Consider the following 12,610-nt stretch of genomic DNA (forward strand, 5'->3'; position numbering starts at 1 on the left):
ATTTTCAAAAATTCCCTTCGGAAGAAACTATCAGTTACGACATAATCTACCTTTTTCAACAGAGAAGTTGAATTTAGAATTAGTCATTACTAAGTAGTAATTAGTAATTACCACACGCTCTCATGAACCTCTCTGGGAAGAAATAGGAAGCCATTTTTGAGAACTACCATGTTCAGCTTGCATTTATTTTGAAGCAATGGTTGTCTATGTACTTGTTATCATGTTTTCCTAAGCTATACCCATTTGGCTGAGAAAAAATGTTAAAACGAAATTGCTATCCACACCAATTACCTTAAAACCCTTCGTGCGACAATCAATGTCAACTTCGTGAAGACTAAACTTAGAAAATTTAAGAAGGCAGAATGTTTACAAATCACAAGCTACTATTTGATACTACTACTGGGATCCATTTCACCTGACAATGTTCAGATACAGTACACAGCCATAAGTAGAAAGAAGGCCAGGATGTTTATTGAGGTCCTTTTCCAATCCTGTGTCTTTGAAGGAAGTCTGTTGAAGCTCCTAATACTCATAGGAAACTTCTACTAGTCATGCGATATGTTTGATTTTTTTAAATATTAATTTTTGCCAAGCACCTGAAGCTCATTCTTATAATCCTAGCTTTTTAGTAGTCTGAGAGATCATAGACTGAAAATCTGTAATACTCAAAGTCATTGTGGTTATTGCTGTTGTTTTTGTTTGTAGGACATTGGGCTTGAACTCAGGGCCTGGGCAGTGTCCCTGAGCAGTTTTGCTCAAAGCTAGTACTCTACCACTATGTGCAGCACCTCTACTTTTCCTCTTCTGGTGACTAATTGGAGATGAGTCTTTTTGTTGCCTTGTCTGGCTTTGAACTACCATCCTTAGATCTCAAACTTCTGAGTAGCTAGGATTATGGGAGTGAGCCACTAACACCTATCCTTGTGAGACTCTTATCTATGATAAATTATCAAAAAGCAGGAAGTGGAACTCTAGCTTCACTGTAGTCAAGTTCAAGCCTTGAATAAAACATCCCCAAGACAGCACCTAGACCAGAAGTGGCTCTGTGGCTCAAGTGAGATGAAGAGACCAGGGACATTGCCCTGACCCAGAGTTCAAGTCCCATGACCCACCAAAGGAAAAAAAGAGTATCAGTTTTCAAATAAGGAAACTGAGGCGCAGAGTTGTCATGTATTTAGGAGACACTTTATCTCTTAATACCTGTACAATTGCCTAAAGGAGAGTTCTGTCTTTAGAAATATTCTGTGAGATTTATGTCAATTCAAAGTACATGTTTCCTAGGCACAGTTCAGTAATCCTAGCTATAGGAGACAGATCTGAAGATTATGATTCAAAGCCAGCTCAGGCAAAAAAAGAAAAAAAAGTCTATAAGACTCTTATCTCCAATCAGCTAATAGAAAACAACAACAAAAAGTCAGAAGTGCAAGTGTGGCTCAAGCCTAGAGCAAGCCTAGGCAAGCCAGAGTTTAGGGCCCCAAGTTCAGTCCTAGGACTACCATTGTGTGGGAAGAGAGTGATGGAAAGACTGGCACTAATCAAGATGCATTGACCCCATAAACTGTTATGTTCGATTGAAATCCCTTTGTACAAAGATAAAAAAAATTAAAGTTAAAAAAAAAACGTTGAGAAAAAGATTGTCGTGCATCCTCTTGTTCAAAACTGGACTTCAAATGCACAAATCCCAGAAGCCATATAAACCAACTATACACAGTTCACCTGGCTCAGGGGATGCAATTATTTTTTTGCCAGTCTTGGGTCTTGAACTCAGGGCCTGAGCACTGTCCTTGGGCTTTTTCTGCCACTTGAGCCACAGCACCACTTTCAGCTTTTTCTATGTATGTGGTGCCGAGGAATCAAACCCAGGCCTTCCTGCATGCTAGGCAAGCACTCTACCACTAGGCCGAACTCCTGGCCCCAGAGCATGCAATTTTTTTTTTTCAATGCATAGAGGAGTTACAGTTACATTCGCCAGATACAGGGTGCATTACTTCTGTCACATTGGTATCCTTTCTTATGTTTTTGTCCCCATTCCCCTCCTCCCACCCCCATCCTCATTTTCCCCTCCTATTTCAAATAAACAGGTGAGCATCTATACAATATACAGGTAACAAAGTGGGATACAGTAACAATATGAGATTAACCAAAGGGCAACACAAGAGAAGGGAGCAAACCATAATACATAAACAATAACAGTCACTTATAATTAAGCTCTTGTTTCCATGTCCTGGAGGTCCATTAGTTTGGCCTTATCCTATATGGCCTTATGTATCTAGGATTTAAGCTATTGTAATCCAGAAGATGCAATTTGTATCTCTGGGCAGAGACCTAACTTTCAGTCATTCAAAACAACTTACATCTTAGAGGGTGTTTGTTTGTTTGTTTGTTTTTACCTTCTGAGTGTCAGGCCGTTTTAAATGTGAGAAAAAATCCTTCAGGGAGAAGAAGGAAAAAAAAAAAAAGAAAACGTGTTTCTGTCTGTTTGACAGAATGGAAGGGTTTGATTTCCAGGGGCAAAGAAAGGTTTGAAAAAGAAGGGAATGGATAGAGGTTGAGGTTGAAGGTGGAAAGCAGAAGAAACGGAATCTGGCAGGGGAAAAATATATATATATATATATATATATATATATATATATATATATACATACATATATGTGTATCTGTACAGGAGCAGGGTGTTGATGAAAACCCCAAAGCCCCTGGCACTGAAGAAAGTGTGCAGTTCTCTGTAGCCACAGCCTGTAACAGGCTACCTCCGTGCTCACCCCTTCTTGCACACTACTCTCTGGGACCTCCCTTTCACTTCTGGGAGAGCGCATCAATCCGTGTAGAAAAGGCGCGTGCCACCACCCCTGTCTCAGAGCGCAATCCTGGCGTGAAAAAGGCAGAAGACCAACTCGGGAGGAGCAAGCACAGAAGAAGCCGGCTTTCCTGCTCGCCCGCCTCGGCCGCTCCTCCGGGGCCCCGGCTGCGTGGGGGGCTGCGGATGGGATTCAAAAGAGCGGGCGGGTGGGAGAAAGCAGGAGTGCAATCATAGCCCGAGAAAGGGGGTTCGTCAGCTCCGCGGCCCCCACACGTCACCGAGGCAGGGGACTGACTCCCGAGACTATAAAGCATGCCTGCGCGTGGCGCGACCGCGCGCTCTGCAGCTGGCGTCTGCTGGGGCGCAGGTCCGGGCTCCCCCGCGCCCTGACGGGGCAACCCCTCGTCCTTCCTTTGGAACCTTCTGGTCTTGGCCATCTGGGAGAGGGGCGGGCCGGGGAGCGACAGATCGGGCTTGTGGAGGGGACACGATGGCATCTTTCCCCGAGGCCGAGGCGTGGAGCCAGGGCGCGGGGGGCGTGGGTGACGACGCCCCGGGGAACCTGAGCGCCGCCAGGCTGGGGGTCGCGGCGGCGGCGGCGGCCGGGGCTGTTGGAGCGGATTGGTTCAATCTGCTGGTCTACACCGGCAATGTCTCCTCCTCCGAGCTGGCGACCCCCGCGCCCGCCCAGCCCCGAGCCAACCTCACCAACCAGTTCGTGCAGCCGTCCTGGAGGATCGCGCTCTGGTCCCTGGCGTATGGCGTGGTGGTGGCCGTGGCGGTGTTGGGAAATGTCATTGTCATCTGGATCATCCTAGCCCACAAACGCATGAGGACTGTCACCAACTACTTCCTCGTGAACCTGGCTTTCTCCGACGCCTCCATGGCCGCCTTCAACACCTTGGTCAACTTCATCTATGCGCTGCACAGCGAATGGTACTTCGGCGCCAACTACTGTCGCTTCCAGAACTTCTTCCCCATCACGGCCGTGTTCGCCAGCATCTATTCCATGACAGCCATAGCCGTGGACAGGTGAGTGTGCAAGACTCCAAAGACAGGGAAGTGGGGGGGGGAGAGACAGAAGGAGAGGAAAGGAAGAGAGTTCCCCTTGGAGGTGAGGTCCTCAAAGAAAATGAAGATTTATACGGTCCTTAAAAGTAAAAGGGACTGAGAGGTTTGTTTGTTTGTTTGTTTTTTTTGGGGGGGGGAGACATTTCAGAAAGCTGAACCTGTTTCTCCTTTTCTGATCTCTCATACTCCAGCTCAGTCAAAGCATCTAAAGGGACTGAAAAAGCCAATTGGGGTCATGCAAAGACCTCTCATTGTTTCCAAGGGCGACACACTGAGCAAGAACCATTAAATATCATCCCACTTGCTCCAATCACTTTGAACAATCAAGAAAAAAATTGTATTCTCTGTAAAACATTATTATTATTATTATTATTATTATTATTATTATTTTCCCTTCTTTTTCTCTGCTGTTGGTCGGTTTTGGTGGAGAGTCGACAGCCTTGATTCACCTAATCCCCTCTCTCTGTTGTCTGTGCTATGCGCCGATCTACATCCGACCCCATCGTTTAACCTTACCCTAAAGCCTGCTTCTGTTTGGCCTCTAAGTCTCAGAGTCATCATCCATTCGAAGCCACAAGATTGCCCCCACTCACCCAGACTGTGGGTTTGCAGGTAGAATTTACTGAAGGCATAAGCTGTGTAAAGCTTGGGGGGGTGTAACAATCTTTCCGAGGATGGGTCCCAATGGACCCCAGGAATAAGTGAAACACACTCTTTGGCAGTTACATTTTTTAAAAAATTATGTTCCGAACGTTCCTGAATTGTTGAGGAGATTGTGAGAGTCTCTAACAAGTTTAAAAAAAATCACAAATGTCTGTTTCGATAGTCAAGGTTTTGAGACTTCTACATTTCAGAAAGCTCACTGTGAGAAAGCCCACTGGTGAATGGTAACTTGTTAGGGAAAGCAGGTCACATTTCGGTTCAATGTTTTTGTAGAAATGAATGGCTTCTGGTGATTATTGTGTCTGCATTGTGACTGGCAGGTGTGTAAGATGACAGAGCATTGCCTTACATTCACAAACCTGTTTCAAAATCAGATGAGGCTATTAACGTTCACTACATTCCATTACTGTTATAAGAAAGAAAAAGAAGAATAAAATTTCCCATAAATTCAGATTATTCACTGTTTGGAAATAGTGAGCATGAAGTCATTCATAACAGAAATCAATGGAAACTACTTCCATACACCAGGCCCACAAGGTTAAGCTGAGGAATGATGGTCTGTTGTCTCAATGAGGAAAATTAAATGCAAAAATCATACTTCATTATTGATTGATTGATTGATTGCCAGTCCTGAGGCTTGAACTTAAAACCTAGGCACCAGCCACCAGTGCCTGGCTAAAACCATACTTTTTAAATTCTCTGAAATAGTAACTTCCCTTTTGCTGTTGTCTCTGATTTTTCACACTTGTTTACTCTGGCATTTTTGCCAGAGAGCGAGAGAAGTAAATGCCAAGAATGAACAAAAGCAGCCAGGAGTTGGGGAAAAAGTAGAACTATCTGTTGTTCCACCAAGGCAGTTGCTATTTTATTTTTGGTTTGCACATCTTTTTGTTCTCACTTTAGTCTTGGCTTCTTTTCCTTTGTTAAAAAAATTGTTAGCATGTGCATTTTTAAAAATGTAGTGGCAAGGGGGAGAGGTGTTAGTCTATAAAGTTACAAAATGCTTAGAATCTTTTTTGAGATGATAATGAGGGAATATAAAATTCAATGGAAATTTTGTACATCTGAAATTGGTATTGCAATTCTGAGCGAGAAAGGTTTATTTTTCCAACTTTTGAAATATTCAAAAGTTTTGGAGTTTTTAAACATTCATGATGCAATGTTATATTATACTTACTAGTTTGAAATTAATGAATACTGTTTATTTTTTTCTACTTCTTCATAGAAAATTTTATATCCTAAAGCTACTCAAATTATGAAGCATAGGATTTGCTATAACATCGGAAACATGCTCATTTCAGATACTGAAAAAATGGGTCGACTTCTAAAAGCATTTCTAAGTGCAGCAGTGATACTCTCTGGACACTGTTGAAAATGGGCTATACCACTTGTGGGTGGGGACGGGAGGGAAGGGGTGATGACACTGTTCAAGATGAAATGCACTCTGTATCTGACTTATGTAATCATAACTCCTGTGTACATCACCTTTATAATAACAATTAAAAATGCCTGGGTAAAATAGAGAATGCACTTGTTTGACCAGAAAAGAGAAAGAAAAGAAATACAGAACTGGAGGGAAACTTCCCTAAAAGAAATACAAAGAGGAAGCACAGAAATATTGAGACAAAGGGTGAGCAAATGCAGCAGTGATGCTCACTCAACAATATGCTGAAAATGAAATATACAACTGATGAGGAAGGAAGTAGGGAGGGGAAACCTAGGAGAAAATGAGGGAAGAGTTGAGACTGTTCAAAAAGAAATGTATTCATTACCTGACTTACATAACTATAACCCCTCTGTACACCATCTCTACAATAACACTAAAAGGAAAATAATGTAGAAGTAAAGGAAAACCTCTTCACTGATAAATTTTAGAATCAAAGACTAAATAAACATAACAGTCACTAAAATTCTCCATGGTGGAATCTTTCTGCCCTGGCATCTTATCAAAAATAAACTGGGGGAAATTGACTGAGGTATTTGCAGTCATTTTCTAGGTTAAATTTTGCAAGGTTAACCCTGCTGATACTGACATGTAAGTCATGATATCTTTGGCTATAATGATAGGAACTTACTACTTTTTCTTAGCTAGAAACTTTTTTAATGATATGGACTTGCCAAAATTATAATTTCTCCAACAATCAATGCCTTATGAAAATAACTATAAAGATGAAAGAATCCCTAGTTGGACCTCATTGAGAAAAGAATGTAATGTGAATAATTCATATATTTCCTTGTACATATTCTCCATCCCTATTTGATATAAACAGAATTATATAATCTCAACCTAAATGGGAAAAAATCAATTCTTTCTTTGCCTAAAAATAAGATCTTTAGGGTAAGGAGAGGGAATCAGCTTTGATTGGGAGACATAACTTTCCTTCAGCTGCAGCAAAACACTTACAAGCTTCCTATGACTTAGAAATTTCAGACTTGAAAAGTACTGCTGATAATTCCCTGTAGCTTGCAGGTGGAAACCTGCGGGCTAATGGTCATACATTTTGCGATAATAGAAGGCGTTTTCTTGGAAACGTTCAGCGCTCTTTCTACACTTGGAGAATTACTTCTTTCCACTTTTCCCTAAGCCAATAACTACCAAATATTTGAATATGAAGTCACAGCATCCAGTCTAACTCTAGCAACACAACTTCCTGCAAAAAAATGCTTTCTTATGGTCCAATCCCTCCATTCCATCTACGTCCTTTTTGTCTGGACAACCAGTTCCCTGCTGTCGTGGTCTCCTCTAGAACTAAAGACTTCTTGCCTCTGAAATATCCTCTCCAGGCTTGCCATGCTAAAATAAGACATGTGGACAAAACACTTACCTAAATGATACTAAGATTTCCAAAATCACAGTCAGCATTCAGCATTCAAATCAGTCCATTCTAGGATGCATTCTTCTCTTAAGGTCCACATCATTGCATCTCCTGATTACTTAGGAAGACTGCACATAAAACCACCACCTTTAAGACCGTTAGAATTTCATACAATGTGTGCTGCATGTATTATATAACAAATCATATAAGTTATTTATATTTGAATTAAGAGTCAGAGATAGAAAATTAACAGAGCAGCTGACACATTATAATGGTATTTCTACTCCTTTGTGGCTTATCACGTGATATATGCGGATATTAGAAAAGAGTTAAACACTTTTTCCCCATCTTCCCAACACAAATCTGTAGGAAGTTTTAATTAACATATATTAAAATATAATTTCGAGACACATGATTCAGTTTGTTCTGAATACTTAATTTCAGAATTATACTCACTGATTTTTTTTTTTTTTGGTCAAGGCTAGTGCTCCACCACTTGAGTCACTGTGTCACTTCCTGCCTCTTTTTTTGTAGTTTATTGGAAATAAGAGTCTCATGGAGGCTTCCAACCTAGATCCTCAGATCTCAGCCTTCTGAGTAGCTAAGGTCATAGGCATGAGCCACTGGTGCCTGGCTCTTACTGGTAAACCCTCAAGAAGTAATTTGATGCATTTCATCTAATAGTATGAATGCCTTAAGAAGGAGAGCAAAATTGCTTCATATTTTTAAAGCCAAACAACATGAATAATTATTTAAAGAAATACTTAACTAAATTAAGAAACAATTCTAGTTTTTGAAACACTACCTTACCAGCCACTCTATTTTCCAATATTTCTTTAGAAATATTCTATTTTATATTTTACAAAGGAATTTATGGCAATTTTCATAGACCTATTAGGGAGGCCTATGGAAATAGATTATGAGTAGATGACAGTACAAAAATGGAATATGGTGAGATTTTAGTATAGAAACAGGATTTCTAAATATATTGTGGTAAATTTACATTATGGCTATGAATATTATGATATAAATGCACTGGTTAATTTGTTCTTGGTTTCATTTGAGTGCCCTTATCCAGTCTCATCTCTAAGAGGACTTACTGCCCAAGCAATTAATATCCTTTATTAGAGCTACGGACTTCCCTTGACTCATCATTTAGCCCACGTCATGAACTTGATGTGGGTTAATCTGAGGTCAATTATTTCATATCTTTGAATTATGCACAAAATAATAATTTAAAAAATTCATTTGAACCAGTATTTCTTTTAGAAAAGATATTCTAAACATTTACATCTTTTACAGTTCTTATTCAAAGGCTTACAAAGATCTCCTTTGTATCCAATAAAATGATTGCTTTTGTGGACTATGAGAGTTCTCTTTAAAATCAATAAATGTCGATTCTTTTCTTTTCCCTCCCTCTCTTCCTTTCTTTTTCCCTTTCCTTCCCTCCCTCCCTCCTTTCTTCTTTCCTTCCTTCCTTTTTTTTTGAGAGGTAGAGATTTGAATTCAGAGCCATATACTCGCTAGGATTTTGGACGCCTTGTGCCACACCTGCAACTGGTGCTAATCCTTATAAATTAATCATGAATACATCATGAAAGCAATAGATATATTCATTAAGTAAGTAAAGTGCAAGGTCAGCACAGACTAAGATGTAATCAGAGCTGGCTCTTACATAATCAGCACAACCCCAGTTTATATAAAGTAACAATTTCCCAGGGCATACATTATTCCACTGCTAAGAATTCAGACTAAGACATACAATAGATTTAAATAAAAATTTATTTTCAAGGATTTTTTTCAAATTTAGACAATCAAAAACAACTAAAATCCTCAATGAAATAAAATGAAATACATTTAAAAATGAAAGTCTGTGTAAAAATAAAAATCCATAATAGAGAGAAATAAACTAATGATATTTAAATATAACCCTGAATTTCCCAAGTTGGCAAGCTCATGCATATAGATGTAATAAAGTCAGCAGCATTATCCAAATTTTCTTTTCCTCATACCTTATTTTACTCCTTGCTAAAGTCAGCCTGTATCAGTGTGTGGTCCAGAGCCAGCCTAGCCAGGAAAGTCCATGAGGCTTTTATGTCTGCTAAATGACTAAACAGCTGGAAGTGGAGCTAAAGTTCTAGTGGTCGAGGGCTAGCTTTGATCAAAAAAGCTCAGGGACAGCAAGCAGGCTCCCTGAATTCAAGCCCCAGGACTGGCACTCTACCTATCTATCTATCTATCTATCTATCTATCTATCTATCTATCCACATATGAATATATGGAGAGTGTTGATTTGTGATAAAGTAATGTAACTTTGGAAACAGGAAAAAAAGGTATTCTTCCACAATTTTGTTAGCTGCCAAATGAACTGAAGGCGCCGATGCCTTCTCATTTCTCATTATTCTGTCAGAGGTTTACTGATAAAAATCCAGAGCAGTAGCTCTGGCTTTGCTCTGGGACCTGCCTTTAAAACTCTCAAACACTGAGTTCACGTTTATCTGTTCTAGCAATTCCTTGGTGTTATGGAACAGTAGATAATATTTTCCATTCATCTGCTACACAAAAATGATTTGATGTTTATCTGGAACTAAACCTATTTGATTTCTGTAGGCAAACATTCAGGTGGGTTCAGAGAAGAAATTGCTATCCATACACATACATTTCAAAATTAGCAAAAAGAAGAATTGATATTATCTGACAAAGCAAAACTGCTCTTAATATTTTCACATGCTGTCACTGCTCACCCAGTCACACCTACCGGCCTCTGCCTGAGCTCATCAGTGTCAGTCTGCCTCAGACCTCTCACACCTAAGCTAACTCCTGTGTGGGATGCTAACATGGAAATCAGCCAGAGGCATTCCCAGTTAGGAGATGAATTGAAACGGTACTGGGGCTTGAACTCAGGGCCTGGGATCTGTCTCTTAGTTTTTTTTTTTTCATTCCACCATTGCATATTTATCCATTGTTTATATAATAGTGTCTTGCCAATATTAATTTTATAGTTTCTGTTTCCACCCACATCTGTGGCCTATAATGTAACTGCTCAGGTTTTATATTTTTCTTTTCTTTTTAAATAAGAAATATCCCATTTATTGTAGCTTCTATAAGTAGAAAAAAAAACTCTGCTTGCCACAGAATATTAAATAGATCTAAGAAACACAGTGAAATTGTATCATGCATGCAGACTTCTCATAAAAATTCATCCATCCTATTTAAGTACTCATTTCAATCCTCACAGAAATTTCCTTCAGCTTATAAGAAAAACATCATTTTCAAAGAGCCTCACTAAAGTTTTTGTTTGTTTTTGGTTTAGGGTTTGTTTTAGTTTTAGTTTTTGCCAGTCATTGGGCTTGAACTCTGGCCTGGGTGCGGTCTCTGAGCTCTTCAGCCCAAGGCTATCACTCTACCCCTGAGCCACAGCACCACTTCCTTTTTTTCTTATTTTTAATTTTATATTTATCATCCCAAACTTTGCATCTGGTCAGCTTTGTCAGTGGTCAGACCATTTGCTAGTGTCCAGTCAGGAGTTGTGTTAAGTAACTTGGTCCACCATTTTCCACTGACTCTGTGTCATAGGGAAGCTCAGGTACTTCCAGGAAATCAGAACTGGGTTTCATGTTCATCCAGTTTCCAGTAGCTCTTGAGGAGAGCAGAGCTCTCTGCATGCATAAAACCTTCCAGATCAGCAGAGGTATGTCACCTTCAAAGATCTGGATTTTATCTTGTCCTAGATATCTGCTTTGACTTTTAACTGCACTACAGTTTATCTTTTCCAACTGAGAATACTGCCATGCTGTTAGCCTTCCCTGTTTACCCCTGAAAAGCCAATTGTTTAAAACCCCCAGGTATGGATTTTTCTGTGTTCTGTTCTGAGTAAAGTCAGTTCCTGCTGGCAGGGCAGCAGAGCTAAGTCATCAGCCATATCTCTTCCAATCATGCAGCATTTTACCATGGCCCTGGGGAGAGAGAGGAGCAGACCTGTGTGCTTATAGACACACAGACTTTAATGAATCAATCATTCTTCTCTTGTTCTGTTGGCACTTAATTTTTTTTAATGTTCATTAATAGTTCATCTTAACGATTTGTATTGTTTTAGTGGTTTTGTAACCAAGAATTTCCAGAGTTCTTCATAAAAAAAAGTTAACTTGCTGCCAAGTTTTAAGTGTTGTGTTGTGTTTTGTTTTGTTTTGTTTTTAACTTATTTTGAGAATGTATTCTTAGCCAAGTAGGCTATCTCCTAGCCTATAGGCCCAATCTTTCTGTTTTCTTCACAGAATTTTTTTAGCAGAGAAAAAGCTTTAAATGTTGCTTAGTGGGTGATGTGTTTGCTTTATGCCTTTGGCACCCTTTCTGAGGGACTTATCTTTACACAGGTTATGTAGATTTCTTCCCATGCGATCTCCTTAACTTTCAACTTATTCCAAGTTAACTTTAGTATGAAGTGTAAGATTGAGTATAGTGAAAATTTCTGACTTTCAGATGTCCAACTGTCTCAAAAAATTTGTACAAAGACTATCATGTCTCCATTTAATTGCCTTTGCACTTTTGCCGAAAAAAAAATCAATGGGCCGTCTTTATGTAGGTCTATTTCTGGACTCCTGAATCTGTTTCATTGATCTATGTCTGTACCAAGTCCACAGTCTTAATTATAAGGGCTTAAAATGTGATAGCGTGATTGCTTCAACTTCAGTAGTTATTATTACTCTCCTTTTTTTACTTGTTTTTTTCATATGAATTATAAAATGAGATTTCAGATATTTAACAAAAACATCTGCTGATGTGATTTTTAAATGCTGTATATTTTCCCCCAAGGATATTGCTGAATTATCCTGATCATGGTAGAAAAATGTAGCTCTTCTAATAATCAAACAAGGTGTTAGACTGAGATTATTTGTAAGTGATTGAATATGGGAAATTCTCTTGAAGTATAATGTGGTAAACATTTATCAAATGCATTTTCTACATCAGTTGATTAGTTTACATGACTCTTTAGATTGCTGATTTTTTTATGTTAAACTGGGCCTGGGCACTATTCCTGAGCTTTTTCTTTTTTTGCACAAAGCTAGCCCTTTAATACTTGAGCCATGACTCCACTTCTGTCCTTTGGTGGTTAATTGGAAATAAGAGGCTCACAGACCCTCTTGCTTGGATTAGCTTCAAACCACCATCATGAGCCTCCTCAGCAGCTAGGATTACAGGTGTAAACCACTGGCACATGGCTAAATTGTTATATTTTTGGGTGGAGGTAGATGAAAACCAA

The 12,610-nt window shown here is 39.4% G+C and overlaps 1 protein-coding gene across 1 annotated transcript in view; it reads left to right on the plus strand.

Moving 5' to 3' along the window:
* The first annotated feature begins 3,021 nt into the window (after positions 1 to 3,021).
* The window catches only part of Tacr3 (tachykinin receptor 3), a 43,718-nt gene continuing 34,129 nt past the window's right edge, over positions 3,022 to 12,610 (plus strand). The window contains exon 1 of the mRNA XM_090356732.1: positions 3,022 to 3,832. Coding sequence (XP_090212858.1) covers positions 3,291 to 3,832 — 542 coding nt within the window. The 5' untranslated portion in view covers positions 3,022 to 3,290. The remainder of the gene's footprint in view (positions 3,833 to 12,610) is intronic.

The sequence above is a fragment of the Megascapheus bottae genome, chromosome 23, assembly GCF_031878675.1.
Source record: "Megascapheus bottae isolate mThoBot1 chromosome 23, mThoBot2.hap1, whole genome shotgun sequence".
Taxonomy (NCBI): Eukaryota; Metazoa; Chordata; class Mammalia; order Rodentia; family Geomyidae; genus Megascapheus; species Megascapheus bottae.